The 20,634-nt window shown below is 39.0% G+C and overlaps 1 protein-coding gene and 1 pseudogene across 5 annotated transcripts in view; one reads left to right on the top strand and one right to left on the bottom strand.

Moving 5' to 3' along the window:
• Window positions 1–202: 202 nt before the first annotated feature.
• The window catches only part of ZFAND4 (zinc finger AN1-type containing 4), a 149,809-nt gene continuing 129,377 nt past the window's right edge, over window positions 203–20,634 (bottom strand). For 2 of the 5 annotated variants that reach the window (XM_066349628.1, XM_066349632.1), the window contains 2 exons: window positions 1,721–1,838; window positions 203–734 (listed from right to left, as the gene is read on the bottom strand). In XM_066349628.1, coding sequence (XP_066205725.1) covers window positions 599–734; window positions 1,721–1,838 — 254 coding nt within the window. In that variant the 3' untranslated portion in view covers window positions 203–598. Of the gene's footprint in view, window positions 735–1,716; window positions 1,839–20,634 lie in introns of those variants that run through there. The other 3 variants (XM_066349629.1, XM_066349630.1, XM_066349631.1) reach the window with 3 other exon arrangements.
• Window positions 6,677–7,159, top strand: LOC136381202 (pancreatic progenitor cell differentiation and proliferation factor pseudogene; annotated as a pseudogene).

Raw genomic sequence — 20,634 nt, 5'->3', positions numbered from 1 at the left:
GTTTTATAGAATGGATACATATCTGAATGCCAATGTGAATATGGAAGAATGATATGTATTAAAACCACACTTGAAAACCAAAAGTTCTTTTTTTATAAAAAGCTTTAAAAAAAAGGAACTTGCTAGTCAAGTCAATAAACTTTCACATATGGGATTTTTCTTTTAAAAATCCCCACCCACCCCACCCCTCACACACAAAAAAGTGATCAATTTGAATAGTACCATTACATGACAGGTCATTTCTGTGCAATGTGGAAGATGATCACATAATAAATGATAACTTTGTAAAGTATATCTTTTGAAGATTTGTCTAATAAAATTGCCATATCAAATATATAAAATACTGAACATAAGACACGTAATAACAAAGCTAAATCATTATAGTTTCAAGTTTTTAAAACTAAAACTTTTCATTTACGAAAGAATAGAGATGTCAAATACAGTAGCATTCTCATTCTCTAACAGCATGCATTATATGCTTTTGTTATTTGGAAAATGTTTTGGAGTAGAACAAAATTAATGCAGTCTAAGCAATATTTCTTCTGTCTGTCAATGTAATACAATTCCTTGGCCAGGACAGTTAGGCGCAGAGCAAGAGTTAGATTTTTGGAAGTTTTGGTGCGTTAACCACAGGATTTGCCTCCTGCAAGTATCTCCTCCCTGCACTCTTGTAATCATAGGTGCAGCCATGAGTTTCTGCATAGCGATGAGATGCACAGAAGTTGTTTCCACATCTAAAGCACAAAAAAAGTTGATATAAATAGTCACATTTTTATCAGAGGCTCATATCTTTAGGAGAGCACAGCTTAACTTCAGGCAGTTCAGCAGGAGCCTTTGTTCTCTTTAGCAGTTTCAACACTGGCATTTCCCTTCCCACTCAGAAAGAAGCACAAGTAACCCCCCAACCAAAAAACCAAGTTAATTGTCTATGAAAATGAGAGTTAAAGGATCTATTATGGAATGAAATAGAGTATAGATCTTTATGAAATGATAAAATAGCAAAAGCTGAAAAATATGTCCACTATTTAAACCCGGGAGAACTATGAATTTGAGAAATTCATCTTATAAGAAAATTATTTGTGAAACCTAACTAAGCCATGCAAAGATTTAAAAAATATTTCTAGCAACAAGATAAGCTGTTTACATTTGAATAGAATACATTCTAAAAAGCAGCAGCTATTTTTAATGTCTGGCTTCAATCTAAGCACAGACACCATCCTTGAAGTATATTAATCAATGCTAATCAAAGAAATAATTATGAGTAGGAAAAAATCATTATTGTTTGCAATTATTCATCTGTTTTGAAATAAAAGTGTACCATATAATTGTTAAAATTTATACTACATTAATTTTAAATTTAGTCATTTTTTGTTAAATTTAAAATAGAATCTTAGAGGAGGGGTTTTCACAAGCTGTATTCACACAAAAACAAGTACCAGTATATCTGTCATAAAACAACAAAAAAAGTGTCCTCTCCCATTAGTTTAGATTTCATTTGAAAGTATGGTGGTGGTGGTGGGGGTTTCCTGAGTTTCAAAATTCATGAGCTGGCTACCCTGCTCTTTACCTCAGCCAATTAGGAGGAGTTAGACTGAGGACTGCTACATGAACATCATCTCAATGATGTTACAAATAACCAACTTGAAGAACACTTTATATTGTATCCCAAGTTGGGTGAGCACAAAGAAATCATCTCAACTTTTCCAGTGAGCCAACCTGCCTGCATTTGTAGCTAGTAGCCAGTCCAGTTTTCTTTCCACAAACAAAACAATGCTTTGTTGTTTTCTTCTTTGTTTGAATGGGGGCTTGCAGAGGTGGGAGGTGATGAGTACCTTCTCCTGTTTAGAGCAAGGACATCATGATTAATACAGGCACCAAATTCTAAATGTGAACACTATTAAGCAAAACACCAAACACAAGTAAACTTCTATTCCATAAAAATTAATTTGTTATTTTTATATCAAAATTATTTATAGAATCTATAAGTGAAGATGCAGTATAACTATTATATTTTTAAGATGTAGTAGGTTTCAACTAAGTGTGACTCATATTATTAGAATGTTTGTACACATAAACACATTTCTGATTATTTCTAAGGCAATCAGTATATATAAAGTTCATCAAACTTTGACAGTTCATCAAGAAAAATGTCTGATTCAAAATCATATTTATGAGGTCCTTAGAAACAATATAATTTGTAATATTATCACCCTGTTTTTTCACACCAAGGAAGAACACCATAGTATCATGAAATTGGTCTGTTAGTTGTAATTATGCCATAGAAATTAAATTCATCAAGCCACAAGCAAGTTATTTATTCTTTCAAAACTTTATTTTTTTTCATTTTTAAGATAACAGAACATGTATTTTTTCTCCCGAGATTTCTAAGTGTCTTAAGATCAACTGAGTTGTAACATACAAAAAACATTCTGAAAATTTTTAATGTTAGAGTTACATAAAATATATTAGCAATAGTGACTAATATGGTTGATTTCACAGTAGTACCCTTTTCAAAAAACATTTACTAAATTTTGTACTATTGTAAAAACTTAATTTTTCACCTTAAAAATAAGAACATACCGAGTGACGTCAGAGAAATGGCACCGTGAAGAGCACTACAGATAAATCTCCCCCAAATTTCAACAAGTTCTTCAACCAGAGACAGAAAAATCTATCCTTGGAGCATCTGGAAGTCCCATACACTGAAAACGAAGGCATGACCGAGCGAAAAATTGACTAAATATATAATCAACCCTGAAGGAAATAAGATGGAGAAAGGAACACTGCACCTTCCTCACTAACCTGAACAAAGGCTGCTTTCACTTGGAATTGAGATAGAGTGAGGGCTGAGGGTGTGGAGGCAGCCTGGCTGGAGCACAGATGTTCAAGCTGAGGAAAGAGTATGCCTGCAGCGACTCAGCCCACGCGAGCTAATGCCCACTGGATCCCAGCAGATGGGTGAGCAGCAGCTGCAATTAGCCCCGATATCCTGGTTAGCAAGAGAGCGAGGATAGTGTGTGAGAGGTTCCTCCTAGCACCCTGGAAGTGGGCGCCTGTGTTCCCGGACAGAGGGGTAGGGTCAAAGGCCTTTGCGTGGGCTGTGACCAGAGTCTCGGTGTGGTCCCTGCACCCTGAACAGCCGCGTGCAGGGAGTACGCGAAAGCGAACTTCCCTACACCCAAACTTCTCTGGGCGGGTGGGGCACCTCACCCAGTCATTCAAGCTAACATCCCCGGGAAGAAAAAAATACAAAAGCGTTAGGGGAAGGGGCGCACAAGCAGCTTGCAGTCTGTCTTTGAAGCATATCTGCTGATCCAATTGCTGAAATTAGCTTAACCCACAGTATGCTCACCTCCCAACTGACGTATGCGGCTCTAACTGACAAGATCTCTCTCAGTTTAGCGATCTAAGACAAGAGGCGTGTGATATTTTTTAGTGCCTTTCGCTATGCACATAGGGGTGGGGGCAACTTCTGATTGGCAGAGCTTTCATACTCAGGGATATATTGTACATTAAAAAGAGGGACTTGGCAGCTTTTAAGACCTCCTGTTCTGCAGGCAGCCACTAGGGCATCTTCTTCCTAGCCAAAACAAGTTACAAAGTGCAAAAAGCCTGGGGAAAGTGGTCCCACAGAGTGGTGAGGCATACTGGACACACCTGGAGGCTCATAGACAAGCACCTGGCTTCCAGTCCCACCTGATTATGCTGGCGGCTCTGGCTGACAGAGCCTTACCCAGAACCCTGCACTGAATGGGGATAGAGTGGGGATTTGCCAGCTCTTTGAGCCTCTTACTCTCCAGGCAGAGACAGCGGCAACCTCATAGCTGGATCATCAGGCTGCTAATTCAGGAAGGAGAGACTAGGAGAGAGGCTCTGGAAAACGGACTCTCTCATTGTTGAAGCCTGCAAATGATAACAAGCCTTGACTACCAAAGAGACTGAAGCCTAATATATGACATCGCCATAGAGACTCATCAACTGCAAATCTCTACCTAAGTATGCCACAGGGGCAGAGCCTGGGGTACAGAGTCACCAACCAGTAAGAGGGAGAGGAAAGAAAAAGGAAGAAGATAACCTCTCAAAATCAAGAAAAATCCACAGACTTTATAACTTTTTCCATTTTTTTTGTTTCTTTCATCTTCTTGTCTTTATTATTATTTTTTTTTCTTCCACCTTGGTCCTTTTATTCTCTGCCCATCTATTTCTTTCCTCTTCTTGAACTACACTACCCATAAGTGTTACATTTCCCATTTTCTTTCTTTTCTTCTTCCTTTCTCTCTATAAGGGTTACACTCCAAAACCCTTAACTCTCTCTCTCTCTCTCTCTCTCTCTCTCTCCCTCTTTTTGTTCTTTCTTATTCTTTTCCTTTTTCCCTTTTTCTTTTTAATTCCTCTCTATTACTTTCTTCTTTTCTTCTTTGCTTTTCCTCTCATTCAATCCTCAATCATGAACAAATTATTTTATTTGAAACTCAAATTTTTTCTTCATGGTATTTTGGGTGCTTTTTACTTTGCTTTTTAACTCATTAGTATTCCCCCCAACCCTGGCTCTACATTCTATCTAGTTTTTGCTCCACTTAATACACACAAAAAAAATAGTAAGTTTTTTTCCTTTTTCCTGTTTCCCTCTTATCCTTCTCATTATATCTCTTAGTTGACCATCACTTACAAGCAAATCATTTTATTTATGACCCAAAATTTCCTTTCTTGCATTTTGTGGGTCCCTACCTCCTTTTTTGCCCCTTTATCACTTCTCCCCAACTCAGGCCCTTCGTTATAGGTAGTTTTTGTTCCATTTAGCACAATATAATTCACAGTTCATCACGATATTTTCTCAAGGAGGAGGGGAGAGGAGAAGAAGGAAAAAAAAGGGACATAATAAATTTTCTTTTTTTTCCATTTTTTACTTTTTATTCCTTATTAATTCTCATTAGTGCTATCAAGAAAACCACCCTCAGATACCATTAAGGAAAAGGAAATCAAATATTATGGATACAAAAGACAGAGCTATAGCACAGATAGAAGAGGAAAAATCTATAGAGAAAAAATTTAATATATTGGAAATCTTGGAGCTAAATGAGAGAGAATTTAAAATAGAAATCCTAAAAATACTTAAGAGATATACAAGAAAACACAGAAAGGCAATTTAGGGAGCTCAGAAAACACCTCAATGAACACAAAGAATATATTACCAAGGAAATTGAAATTATAAAAACAAATCAAACAAAGATAAAAAAAATCCATTCATGAACTGAAAAACGAGGTAACAAGCTTAGCTAATAGAACAGGCCAGATAGAAGGTAGGATTAGTGACATAGAAGACAAGCAACTTGAGGCACAACAGAGAGAAGAAGAGAGAGACTCAAAAATTTAAAAAAATGAGAAAGTCCTACAGGAATTGTCTGACTCCATCAAAAAGACTAACATAACACTAATAGGTATATCAGAGGGAGAAGAGAGAGAAAATGGAATGGAGAGCATATTCAAACAAATAACAGACGAGAACTTCCCAAGCCTGTGGAAAGAACTAAAGTCTCAAATTCAAGAAGCAAACAGGGCCCTGGCCGGTTGGCTCAGTGGTAGAGCATTGGCCTGGTGTGCAGGAGTCCCAGGTTCGATTCCCAGCCAGGGCACACAGGAGAGGTGCCCATCTGCTTCTCCACCCCTCCCCCTCTCCTTCCTCTCTGTCTCTCTCTTCCCCTCCCGCAGCCGAGGCTCCATTGGAGCAAAGTTGGCCCGGGCGCTGAGGATGGCTCTGTAGCCTCTACCTCAGGCACTAGAGTGGCTCTGGTCGCAACAGAGCAATGCCCCGGATGAGAAAAGCATCGCCCCCTGGTGGGCGTGCCGGGTGGATCCTGGTCGGGAGCATGCGGGAGTCTGTCTGACTGCCTCCCTGTTTCTGGCTTCAGAAAAATACAAAAAAAAAAAAAAAAAAAAAAAGCAAACAGAACACCGAGTTTTCTTAACCACAACAAACCTACTCCAAGGCACATCATAATGAAATTGGCACAGACCAACAACAAAGAAAAAATTCTCAAGGCGGCCAGGGAAAAGAAGAATACAACACATAAAGGAAGGGCTATTAGATTATCATCGGATTTCTCAGCAGAAACTCTACAAGCTAGAAGAGAGTGGATTCTAATAAAGTCCTGAAAGAGAGGAACTTTCAGCCAAGAATACTATACCCATCAAAGCTATACTTCAAATACAAAGGAGAAATAAAAACATTCACAGATTATACAGAAAAGATGAGAGAATTTATCATCAGAAAAACCCCACACCAGGAATTACTAAAGGGGGTTTTCCAACCAGATACAAAGAACAAAACAAAACAAAACCAAAAGTAAAAGCTCCACCAAGAACACAATAAAACCAAATTTAAACTGTGACAACAAAAACAAAAAAAAGAGGGGAGAGGATGGAGATTAACAGTAGAAAAGGACGATGGGGTGCAGAAGCACTCATAAGATAGTGTACTACAATGAACATGGTAGGTACCCTTTTCATTACTTAATGCTAACCACCCTTGAAAAAAACCACCACAGAAGCACATGACTTAAAAAAGGTAGCAACAGAGGAGAGAAGTATGGAATACAACCAAACAAAAACAAATGATAGAAAAACAAAAGAGATCCCCATGCCTCTCGGTCAAGAAGCGGCCTCTCGCAGTCTCCTCTGCAAATGGGCTCTGTGGCCTAGCGCCCTCATTCCCACCACCTGTGATTGCGTGCTGAGGTCCACGAGGGGCTGCCGCCAAGGTTGCCACCAGTCCACAAGCGAGAGCATGGCAGCCATACATTCCAGCAGCTCCCTCCTGGCCACCAACGATTACTACCAGCGCCGCCTGGGTTTCACTTCCAGTAACAGCTCTTGCGGAAGTGCTGAGTACCCTGGGGAAACAATCCCCCACCATCCTGGTCTCCCCAAGGCGGACCGAGGTCACTGGTGGTCAAGCTTCTTTTTTGGGAAGTCCACTTTCCCATTCATGGCTACCATGTTGGAGTTCCCAGAACACTCAGAATCTCCCCAGGCTTCCAGCAGCATGATCACCTGTGACCTGGCTTGGGAAGCCACAAGGAAGCAGCCTTGAGGCCAGCCTGGCAAAGCCAATGCTGGGCCCCCATCCTGAGTGTCCCCAACGAGCCACCAGACTTCCTGAGGCACTAGCCTCTTTTGAGCCCCTCCCCCACCCCTCCTCTCTCCCTGTCCCCCTCCTCAAACCACCCCATAGACTAGGCAGGCTGCAGCAAGCAGAAGCAGTTGGGTTATTATTTTTTTTAATCAAAACAGCAAAATACCAAAAAGGAAATTGAGGGAGTCAAGCTTTTTTCTACCCAAGCCACACACGAGCCTTCCTGACACCCATAACCGTGTCACTTGCACAACACTGAAAATAAACAACAAGCAGCCAGAAAAAAAAAAAAAAAAAAAAAAAAAAGAAAGAAAAAGAAAAAGAAAAGAGACAAATCAAACAAGACAAAAAACTAACAGAAAGCAATTTATAAAATGGCAATAGGGAACCCACAAGTGTCAATAACTACACTAAATGTAAATGGATTAAGCTCACCAATAAAAAGGCATAGAGTAGCAGAATGGATTAAAAAAGAAAATCCGGCCCTGGCCGGTTGGCTCAGCGGTAGAGCGTCGGCCTAGCGTGCGGAGGACCCGGGTTCGATTCCCGGCCAGGGCACACAGGAGAAGCGCCCATTTGCTTCTCCACACCTCCGCCGCGCTTTCCTCTCTGTCTCTCTCTTCCCCTCCCGCAGCCAAGGCTCCATTGGAGCAAAGATGGCCCGGGCGCTGGGCATGGCTCTGTGGCCTCTGCCTCAGGCGCTAGAGTGGCTCTGGTCGCAACATGGCGACGCCCAGGATGAGCAGAGCATCGCCCCCTGGTGGGCAGAGCGTCGCCCCTGGTGGGCGTGCCGGGTGGATCCCGGTCGGGCGCATGCGGGAGTCTGTCTGACTGTCTCTCCCTGTTTCCGGCTTCAGAAAAATGAAAAAAAAAAAAAAAAAAAGAAAATTCAACTGTATGCTGCCTACAAGAAACACATCTAAGCAACAAGGATAAAAACAAATTCAAAGTGAAAGGCTGGAAAACAATACTCCATGCAAATAACATCCAAAAAAAAGCGTGTAGCAATACTAATATCTAATAATGTTGGCTACAAGACAGCAAAAGTACTCAGAGACAAAAATGGTCATTTCATAATGATTAAGGGGACACTGAATCAAGAAGATATAACAATTCTTAATATATATGCACCAAACCAAGGAGCACCAAAATATATAAGACAGCTACTTATTGACCTAAAAACAAAAACTGACAAAAATACAATCATACTTGGAGACCTCAATACACCGCTGACGGCTCTAGATTGGTCATCCAAACAGAAAATCAATAAAGATATATTGGCCTTAACAGAAACACTGGAGCACCTGGATATGATAGACATCTACAGGACATTTCATCCCAAAGCAACAGAGTATACATTTTTCTCTAGCGTACATGGAACATTCTCAAGAATTGACCATATGTTGGGCCACAAAAATAACATCAGCAAATTCAGAAAAATCAAAATTGTACCAAGCATATTTTCTGAATATAAAGCCTTGTACCTAGAATTCAACTGCAAAAAGGAGGAAAAAAAACCCACAAAAATGTGGAAACTAAACATACTTTTAAAAAAATACATGAGTCAAAGAAGAATAAGTGCAGAGATCAAAAATATATATACAGACAAATGAAAATAACAACACGATATATCAGAATTTCTGGGATGCAGCAAAAGCAGTAATAAAAGGGAAGTTCATATTACTTTAGGCCTATATGAACAAACAAGAGATAGCCCAAGTAAACCACTTAACTTCACATCTTAAGGAACTAAAAAAAGAAGAACAAACACAACCCAAAACCAGCCAAAAAAAGGAAATAATAAAAATCAGAGCAGAAATAAATGAAATAGAGAACAAAAAAACTACAGAAAAAATTAATAAAACAGGGAGCTGGTTCTTTCAAAAGATCAACAAAATTGACAAACCCTTGGCAAGACTCACCAAGGAAAAAAGAGAAAGGACTCATAGAAACAAAATCAAAATGAAAGAGGAGAAATCACCAGACATGATAGATATACAAAGAATTATTGTAGAATACTACGAAAAACTATTTCACCAAATTCAACAATCTAGAAGAAATGGATAAATTTATAGAAGAATACAACCTTCCTAGACTGAGTCATGAAGAAGCAGAAAGCCTAAACAGACCAATTAGCAGGGAGGAAATAGAAAAAACTATTAAAAACCTCCCCCAAAATAAAAGTTCAGGTCCGGACGGTTATACTAGTGAATTCTATCAAACATTCAAAGAAGACTTGGTTCCTATTCTACTCTCAAAGTTTTCCAAAAAATTGAAGAAGAAGCAATACTTCCAAACACATTTTATGAGGCCAACATAACCCTCATACCAAAACCTGGCAAGGACGTCACAAAAAAAGAAAACTACAGACCAATATCTCTAATGAATACAGATGCTAAAATACTAAACAAAATACTAGCAAATCGAATACAACAACATATTAAAAAAATAATACATCGTGACCAAGTGGGATTCATCCCAGAATCTGAAAGATGGTTCAACATACGTAAAACAGTTAATGTAATACACCATATCAACAAAACAAAAAACAAAAACCACATGATCTTATCAATAGATGCAGAAAAGGCACTTGATAAAATACAACACAACTTTCTTTATGTTTAAGACAGTCAAGAAAATGGGTATAGAAGGAAAATATCTCAACATGATAAAGGCCATATATGATAAACCATCAGTTAACATCATATTAAATGGCATAAAACTGAGGACTTTCCCCCTTAAATCAGGAAGAAGACAGGGTTGTCCACTCTCTCCACTCTTATTTAACGTGGTGCTAGAAGTTCTAATCAGAGCAATCAGACAAGATGAAGAAATAAAAGGCATCCATATCAGAAAAGAAGAAGTAAAGGTATCACTTTTTGCAGATGATATGACCCTATATATCAAAAACCCCAAAGACTCCACAAAACGATTACTAGAAACAATAAACCAATACAGTAAGGACGCAGGATACAAAATTAATATACAAAGTCCATTGTCTTCCTATATGCCAACAACGAAACATCAGAAAACGAACTAAAAAAAAATAATCCTCTTCATGGTTGCAACAACAACAACAAAAAATACCTAAGAATAAACATAACAAAGAATGTAAAGGACCTATATAATGAAAACTACAAAGCATTGTTAAGGGAAATTGAAAAAGATACAATGAAATGGAAAAATATTCCTTGTTCTTGGATAGGAAGATTAAATATAATCAAAATGGCCATATTACCCAAAGCAATATACAAATTTAATGCAATTCCCATCAAAATTCAAATGACATTTTTTAAAGAAATGGAACAAAAAGTCATCAAATTTATATGGAACTATAAAAAACCCCGAATAGCCAAAGCAATCCTAAGGAAAAGAATGAAGCTGGGGGCATTACAATACCTGACTTCAAACTATATTATAGCGCCACAACAATCAAAACAGCGTGATATTGGCAGAAAAATAGACAATCAGACCAATGGAACAGAATAGAAAGTCCAGAAATAAAACCACATATATATATGGTCAAATAATTTTTGAAAAAGGGGCCAACAACACACAATGAAGAAAAGAAAGCCTCTTCAAGAAATGGTGCTGGAAAACTGGAAAGCCACATGCAAAAGAATCAAACTCGACTTCAGTTTGTCCCCTTGTACTAAAATTAATTCAAAATGGATCAAAGACCTAAATATAAGACCTGAAACAATAAATTACATAGAAGACATAGGTACTAAACTCATGGACCTTGGTTATAAAGAGCATTTTATGAATTTGACTCCAAAGGCAAGAGAAGTGAAGGCAAAGATAAATGAATGGGACCACATCAGACTAAGAAGTTTTTGCTCAGCAAGAGAAACTGACAACAAAATAAACAGACAGCCAACTAAATGGGAAATGATATTTTCAAACAACAGCTCAGATAAGGGCCTAATATCCAAAATATACAAGAAACTCATAAAACTCAACAAAAATAAACAAACAATCCAATAAAAAATGGTAAGAGGACATGAACAGACACTTCTCCCAGGAAGAAATACAAATGGCCAACAGATATATGAAAAGATGCTCATCTTCTTTAGCTATTAGAGAAATGCAAATCAAAACGGCAATGAGATACCACCTCACACCTGTTCGATTAGCTGTTATTAGCAAGACAGGTAATAGCAAATGTTGGAGAGGCTGTGGAGAAAAAGGAACCCTCATACACTGTTGGTGGGAATGTAAAGTAGTACAACCATTATGGAAGAAAGTATGGTGGTTCCTCAAAAAACTGAAAATAGAATTACCTTATGACCCAGCAATCCCTCTACTGGGTATATATCCCAAAAACTCAGAAACATTGATACGTAAAGACACATGCAGCCCCATGTTTATTGCAGCATTGTTCACAGTGGCCAGGACATGGAAACAACCAAAAAGCCCATCAATAGATGACTGGATAAAGAAGATGTGGCACATATACACTATGGAATACTACTCAGCCATAGAAATGATAACATCGGATCATTTACAACAAAATGGTTGGATCTTGATAAATTATAGAGTGAAATAAGTAAATCAGAAAAAAACCAAGAACTGCATGATTCCATACATAGGTGGGACATAAAAACGAGACTAAGAGACATGGACAAGTGTGTGGTGGTTATGGGGGGGGGGGGAGAGGGAGAGAGGGGAAGGGGGAGGGGGAGGGGCACAAAAAAAACTATATAGAAGGTGACGGAGGACAAACTGACTTTGGGTGATGGGTATGCAACATAATTGAATGACAAGATAACCTGGAGATGTTTTATTTGAACATATGTACCCTGATTTATTGATGTCACCCCATTAAAATTAATAAAAACTTATAAAAAAGAACATACCTAAAAAAATTAAAAAAAAAGAACATATCTATTTGATATAAGAAAGAATAAATCTATTTCTTTAATTACTAAGTGAAATGCTTTTAGAACTGAGCAAATATCTAACAAAACCCACAAGTAGAGAGACTCAAAGTCACTATCCATATATATTTGTTACAATAACAGTGCAAATACAAAGTGCTTGGTGGCACTCTGGAGTCCAAGGAGCAAGAGGCAAGAAAACGAAAACAGGAGAAGGAATGAAAAGAAAACTTGTTGAGTGTCATGGTATATGCACCTATTCTCCACACTGAGAAAGGTTTGGGTAGCCTGGGCTGAATGTTTATCTGGCAGCTAAAAGTATCTAAAAATCCTTAGAGTTCAAAAAATTGGAATTACAAGACACCTTGTGTCACAACCTAGATTGGATGCTGGATATATCAGCCCAGCAAAGTAAGCCTGCTGTATTACGAGTCTGAAATATATTTCCAGATCTTGCAATAAACTGGAAACAATTTTTTTCTTTTTTTCTTCTTTTCTAAGTGAGAGCAGGGGAGACAGAGAGACAGACTCCCGCATTTGCCCCAACTGGGATCCACCCAGCAAACCCCCATCTGGGCCCATGCTGGCAACCTAGCTATTTTTAGCTCATGAGGTGGAGGCTCCACAGAGACATCCTCAGTGCCCCCCCCCCCCCAGTTTGGATGAGTTCAAACCAATCGAGTCATGGCTGCAGGAGAGGGAGAGAAAGAGAAAGAAAAGAGAAGCAAATAGTCGCTTCTCCAGTGTACCCTGACTGGGAATCACACCTGGACTTCCATACACCTGGAGATGCTCTACCACTGAGCCAACCAGACAGGCCTGGAAACAAAATTTGATACAACTAACTACCGTACTTCCCCATGTATAAGACGTTCCCATGTATAGGATGCACCTTAATTTGGGGGCCTGAAATTTAAAAAAAAAAAAAAAAAAAAAAGAACTACATAAAATTATTGAACTCGTTTTGTTCATAATAAAATTTATAAAACTCATCCATAAAAAAAAGTAGAAATACAAGTTAAAAAATCTACAATCACTTTATAAGACACACCCAGTTTTTAGACCCCAAATTTTTTGAAAAAGGGTATGTCTTATATATGGAGAAATATGGTAAATGACTCCTCATAATGTTGGTCACCAGCTCAGTTACTGACTATCCTCTGGAAGCTCATCAATAGCAGTTATCACTGAAAATCAGATTTAAAATATTCTTCCCTAAACAGAGTAGAAAATCTGTTGATAATTAAGTTCACTGTAGCCATATTTTCCTTTTTTTCTTTCCTTAGGGGTGCTTATCTCAGTGTTTCCCAAACATTTTCCATTCAAAAAGTCTTGTGGATGTGCTGAGACAGAGAAGATCCTAAGGACAGTGAAGTGGCACCAGAACATAACTGTGATCTTCTTCTGTGAGAGTGGTTTCCATAGATCCTTCCACCCACCAGAGGAAGTCGTTCACTGCCCATCTACTCCAGGCTAGGAGCCATCATCAATATAGAGGTGCCAGACAACACATAGGAAAAAGTCAAATCCCTTGGACTGGTATTCAAGGTCTAATATGTCCAATATAATACCTATCTTTCCGATATCACTCTATGTCATTTAGGACATCATATGTGCTCTGAATGATGCATAAAAAACATTATGTGTGTAATCAATCTCTTTTAATGCTCTATTTTAGCCCTGGTCAGTTGGCTCAGTGGTAGAGCATCGGTCCAGCGTGTGGAAGTCCCAGGTTTGATTCCTGGTCAGGGCACACAGGAGAAGCACCCATATGCTTCTCCACCCCTCCCCCATTCCTTCCTCTCTGTCTCTTCCCCTCCCACAGCCAAGGATCCATTGGAGCAAAGTTGGCCTGGGCGCTGAGGATGGCTCCGTGGTCTCTGCCTAAGGTGCTAGAATGGCTCCCACCGCAATGGAGCAATGCTCCAGATGGGCAGAGCATCGCCCCCAGGTGGGCATGCTGGGTGGATCCCAATCAGGTGCATCGGGGAGTGTGTCTGACTGCCTCCCTGCTTCTAACATGAGAAAAATATTTAATAAATAAATAAATAAATAAGGTGCTCTATTTCACTTTGGCAATCTAGTAAAACTCCACTTGTCCTATAAGAAGATACCATCAATCATCAAACCCTTTCTAAAGCTATCAAACATGTGTTGAACTTACAAATAAAAGTCAATAAACTAATCTTGATGTTAAGAGTTGCTTTTCAGGCCTGACCAGGTGGTAGCGCAGTGGACAGAAAGTCAGACTGGGACAGGAAGGACCAAGGTTCGAAACTGAGGTCGCTGGCTTGACATAGGCTCATCAGCTTGAGCACGGGGTTGCTGGCCTGAACATAAACATTGGTTATGCTGGGATCATAAACAAGACCCCATGGTCACTGGCTTGAGCCTAAGGTCACTGGCTTGAGCGTAAGGTGGCTGGCTTGAGCAAGGGGTCACTAGCTCTGCTGTAGGCCCCTGGTTAAGGCACATCAGAGAAAGCAATCACTGAAAAACTAAGGAGCTACAGTGAAGAATTGATGCTTCTCATTTCTCTCCCCATCTGTCTGTCCCTCTCTCTATCTCTGTTTAAAAAAAAAAAAGAAAAAAAGGTTGTTGTTCAGAAGAAAATCAAATATATTTGGATTAACTCGCTTGTTTTTGCTTTTCTAGGCACCATATGTTATCTAACACAATGATCTACAAAACCTCACCCAAAAGAAAAGGCAGCAAACAAAGCAATAGAGTAGTGTTGTTCAAAGATGCAAGTTTTGTAAACATCTGCCTAAAAATAATGACTAGATCTATGAAGATGAATAAAATTTCCAAGGGAAATCTTATAGTGAAAAGCAAAGAGGAGAGTAATGGCGGGGTAGGAAGCGATACCGATAAATCTCCCCCAAAACTCAACAAGATCTTCAACCAGAAACAGAAAAACCTATCCTTGGAGCCTCCAGATGTTTCGCAATAGACCCGAAGGTATGATCGAGCGAAAAATTGGCTAAATATATAACCAAACCCCGAAGGAAATAGGGAGTAAGAAATGCTCTGCCTTCCTCACTAACCTAAACAGAACGGCTTTCTCTGGGATCCGTGAATATAGAAACTGAGGCAGGCAAAGGGGGTGAATAGATCCAGGCCGCGGCACAAACGGCCGAACCAGGCTGTGGCACGGAGATCCAAGCTGAGGAAAAACTGATCCTGTGGCAACCTGGGCAATACAAGCTAACACTAGTGCCAAACCCAAACAAAGAACGACAAGCGGGGCAGCCATTTTACCTGATCTCCTGGTCGGCGCGCACAGATAGTGGGCGAGAGATTTCTTCCTAAGCCCTGGGATTGGGTGCCCGTGTTACCCCACAGTGAGGCAGAGTCAGAGGCCTTTGTGTGGGCCGAAAGCGGAATCTCTAGGCAGCCCCAGCGCCCTGGGAAAGCCGCGCACGGGAGGGAGCGAGAACTAATTCCAACGGTGGAACTTTTCCATGCTGGTGGGGGTTTCACTCAGGGAAACGCGGCAGCCGGGCTGATATCCTGGTCTGCACGCGCAGATAGCGAGAGATTCCTCCAAGTGCCTCGGCAGTGCACGCCCGTGTAATTGCACAGAGGGGCAGAGTCAGGGGCCTTTGTGTGGGCCAAAGCGGAATCTCAGGCCACCCCAGCGCCTTGCAAAAGCCACGGACGGGGACGGAGCGAGAGCCAATTCCAACGCTGCAACTTTTCCATGCAGTTGGGGGTTTCACTCAGAGCGTGAGACTGCTGGCCAGATATCCTGGTCTGAGCACGCAGATAGTGAGCGAGAGTTTCCTCCAAGCGCCCCGGAAGTGGGCGCCCGCCTGTGTTACCGGACAGAGTGGCAGAGCCAGAGGTCTTTGAGTGGGCGGAAACCCCGCCTGATTATGCTAGCAGCTCTGACTGACTGAGCCTTACCCAGAGCCCTGTGCTGAGTGGAAATAGAGTGGGGAGTTGCCAGCTCTTTGAGCCTCTTACTATCCAGGCAGAGGCAGCAGCAACCCCATAGCTGGATTATCAGGCTACTAATTGAGGAAGAAAAGACTAGGAGAAAGGCTCCAGGAACACGGACTCTCTCACTGTCAGAGCCTATAAATGCTAATGAGCCTCGACTGCCAACGAGACTAAAGCACAATACATGACATTGCCATAGAGACTTATCAACTGCAAACCTCTACCTGAGCGTGCCAAAGGGGCAGAACCCGGGGTACAGAGTCATCGACCAGGAAGACGGAGAGAAAAGAAAAAGCAAGAAGATAACCTCTCAAAATCAAGAATAATCTGCAGACTTTATAACCTATCCCATTTTATTATATTTGTTCGTTTGTTTCTCTTATCTTCATTCTTGATATTTTTTTTCCTCCTCCAATTTGGCCGATTAACTCTCTGCCGGTCTTACTCTCTCCTCTCCTTGAACTACACTACCCATAAGTGTTACATCTCCCATTATCTTTTCTCTCCTCTTCCTTTCTCTCTATGAGGGTTGCACTCCAAAACCCTTAACTCTCTCTCTCTCTCTCTCTCCCCTCTTTTTTCTTTTTTCTTCTTTTAGTGGTTCCCTCTTTTTTTCTCTCTCTCTCTTTCTTTTCTCCCTCTATATTAGTTTCTTCCTTTCTCCTTTACATCTCCTCTCATTCAAACCTCAATAACAAACAAATTATCTTATCTGGGACTCAAACTTATGTTTGTGGCATTTGGGGGGTTTTTACTTCACCTTTTTAACTCACTAGCAGTGCTCCCATCCCTGGCTCTCCATTTTATCTAGTTCTTGTTCCACTAAATACAATAGTAATTTTTTAATTTGTCCCCCCATTTTTCTGTTTTCCTCTTATTCCTCTCATCATAACTCTTAGTCAACCAACACCTAAAAGCAAATCATTTTATTCTTGACCCAAATTTTTTCCTTATTTGCTTTTTGTGGGTCCATACCCCCTTCTTTTTCTTTTCTTTCTTTTCTTTTTCTTTTTTTTGCCCCTTTATTACTTTTCCCCAATTCAGGCCCTCCATTACAGGAATTGTTTGTTATAATTCACAGTTCACCACAAGATTTTCTCAAGAAAGAGGGGAGAGGAGAGGAGAGGAAAAAAGGAGGGGGAGGAATAATTTCCTTTTTTTAAATTTTAATTTAATTTTATTTTTCTTTATTTCATTATTAAATTTTTAAAAAAAAAACAACTTTTCGATTTTTTATTTTTTTAACTTTTTATTCTTTATTAAATCTCATTAATACTATCAACAAAACCACCCTCAGATGCCATTAAGGAAGAGAAAATTGAATATCATGGATACAAAAGAAAGAGAGGTAACACAGCTAGATGAGGAAAAATCTATGGAGAAAAAATTTAATATATTGAATATATTGGAAACCTTGGAGCTAAATGACAGAGAATTCAAGATAGAAATCCTAAAAATCCTCTGAGATATACAAGAAAACACAGAAAGGCAGTTTAGGGAGCTCAGAAAACAACTTAATGAACACAAAGAATATATGTCCAAGGAAATTGAAACTATAAAAACAAATCAAACAAAGATGAAAAACTCAATTCACAAGATGAAAAACAAAGTAACAAGCTTAGCTAATAGAACAGGTCAGATAGAAGAGAGGATTAGTGAAATAGAAGACAAGCAACTTGAGGCACAACAGAGAGAAGAAGAAAGAGACTCAAAAATTAAAAAAAATGAGGTAGTCCTACAAGAATTATTTGACTCCATCAAAAAGAATAACATAAGAATAATAAGTATATCAGAGGGAGAAGAGGGAGAAAATGGAATGGAGAACATACTCAAACAAATAATAGATGAGAACTTCCAAGCCTGTGGAAAGAACTAAAGCCTCAAGTTCAAGAAGCAAACAGAACTCCAAGTTTTCTTAACTCCAACAAACCTACTCCAAGGCATATCATAATGAAATTGACACAAACCAACAGCAAAGAAAAAATTCTCAAGGCAGCCAGGGAAAAGAAGAATACAACATATAAAGAAAGGCCCATTAGATTATCATCAGATTTCTCAGCAGAAACTCTACAAGCTAGAAGAGAGTGGACCCCAATATTTAAAGTCCTGAAAGAGAGGAACTTTCAGCCACGAATACTATACCCATCAAAGCTATCCTTCAAATATGAAGGAGATATAAAAACATTCACAGATACAGAAAAGATGAGGGAATTTATCATCAGAAAACCCCCACTCCAGAAATTACTAAAGGGGGTTCTCCAATCTGATACAAAGAACAAAAAAAAAACAGAGCCGCAAGTAAAAGCTCCAAGAAGAACACAATAAAACCAAATTTAAACTGTGAGAAAAACAAAAATAAAGGGGGGGAGAAGATGGAGATTAACAGTAGCAAAGGACGATGGAGTGCAAAAGTACTCACAAAATAGTTCACTACAATGAACAGGGTAGGGACCCTTTTCATTACTCAAAGGTAACCACCATTGAAAAAACCACCACAGAAGCACATGAGATAAAAAAGATAGTAACAGAGGAAAGATGTATGGAATACAACCAAATAAAAATAAGATAGAAAAACGAAAGAGAAGGATCAAACAAGACAGAAAACTAACAGAAAGCAAGATATAAAATGGCAATAGGGTACTCACAAGTGTCAATAATTACACTAAATGTAAACGGATTAAACTCACCAATAAAAAGGCACAGAGTAGAAGAATGGATTAAAAAAGAAAATCCAACTGTATGCTGCCTACAGGAAACTCATCTAAGTAACAAGGATAAAAACAAATTCAAAGTGAAAGGCTGGAAAACAATACTCCAAGCAAATAACATCCAAAAAAAAGCAGGCGTAGCAATACTCATATCTGATAATGCTGACTACAAGACAGCAAAAGTACTCAGAGACAAAAATGGTCATTTCATAATGGCTAAAAGGACACTGAATCAAGAAGACATAACAATTCTTAATATATATGCACCAAACCAAGGAGCATCAAAATATATAAGACAGCTACTTATTGATCTTAAAACAAAAACTGACAAAAATACAATCATACTTGGAGACCTCAATACACCGCTGACGGCTCTAGATCGGTCATCCAAACAGAGAATCAACAAAGACATAGTAGCCTTAAACAAAACACTAGAGCACCTGGATATGATAGACATCTACAGGACATTTCATCCCAAAGTGACTGAGTATACATTTTTCTCCAGTGTACATGGATCATTCTCAAGAATTGACCATATGTTGGGCCACAAAAACAACATCAGCAAATTCAGAAAAATCGAAGTTGTACCAAGCATATTTTCTGATCATAAAGCCTTGAAACTAGAATTCAACTGCAAAAAAGAGGAAAAAAATCCCACAAAAATGTGGAAACTAAACAACATACTTTTAAAAAATGAATGGGTCAAAGAAGAAATAAGTGCAGAGATCAAAAGATATATACAGACTAATGAAAATGACAATATGACATATCAGAATCTATGGGATGCAGCAAAAGCAGTGATAAGAGGGAAGTTCATATCACTTCAGGCATATATAAACAAACAAGAGAGAGCCCAAGTGAACCACTTAATTTCACACCTTAAGGAAGTAGAAATAGAAGAACAAAGAAAACCCAAAACCAGCCGAAGAAAGGAGATAATAAAAATCAGAGCTTCTGATTTCTAAATGAATTAGAGTACAGAAAAACTATAGAAAAAATTAATAGAACAAGGAGCTGGTTCTTTGAAAAGATCAACAAAATTGACAAACCCTTGGCAAGACTTACCAAGGAAAAAAGAGAAAGAACTCATATAAACAAAATCCAAAATGAAAGAGGAGAAATCACCACGGACACCGTAGATATACAAAGAATTATTGTAGAATACTATGAAAAACTTTATGCCACTAAATTCAACAACCTAGAAGAAATGGATAAATTCCTAGAACAATACAACCTTCCTAGACTGAGTCAAGAAGAAGCAGAAAGCCTAAACAGACCTATTAGTAGAGAAGAAATAGAAAATACCATTAAAAACCTCCCCAAAAATAAAAGTCCAAGCCCTGACGGCTATACCAGCGAATTTTATCAAACATTCAAAGAAGACTTGGTTCCTATTCTACTCAAAGTCTTCCAAAAAATTGAAGAAGAAGCAATACTTCCAAACACATTTTATGAGGCCAACATAACCCTCATACCAAAACCAGGCAAGGATGGCACAAAAAAAGAAAACTACAGACCAATATCTCTAATGAATACAGATGCTAAAATACTAAACAAAATACTAGCAAATCGAATACAACAACATATTAAAAAAATAATACATCATGATCAAGTGGGATTCATCCCACAATCTCAAGGATGGTTCAACATACGTAAAATGGTTAACGTAATACACCATATCAACAAAACAAAGAACAAAAACCACATGATCTTATCAATAGACGCAGAAAAGGCTTTTGATAAAATACAACACAATTTTATGTTTAAGACTCTCAACAAAATGGGTATAGAAGGAAAATATCTCAACATGATAAAGGTCATATATGATAAACCATCAGCTAGCATCATATTAAATGGCACTAAACTGAAGGCTTTCCCCTTAAATCAGGAACAAGACAGGGTTGTCCACTCTCTCCACTCTTATTTAATGTGGTACTAGAGGTTCTAGCCAGAGCAATCAGACAAGACA

Source organism: Saccopteryx leptura, chromosome 9 (genome assembly GCF_036850995.1).
Source record: "Saccopteryx leptura isolate mSacLep1 chromosome 9, mSacLep1_pri_phased_curated, whole genome shotgun sequence".
NCBI lineage: Eukaryota > Metazoa > Chordata > Mammalia > Chiroptera > Emballonuridae > Saccopteryx > Saccopteryx leptura.
The sequence above is the reverse complement of the archived record's forward strand: the minus strand, read 5'-3'. Positions and strand labels throughout refer to the sequence as shown.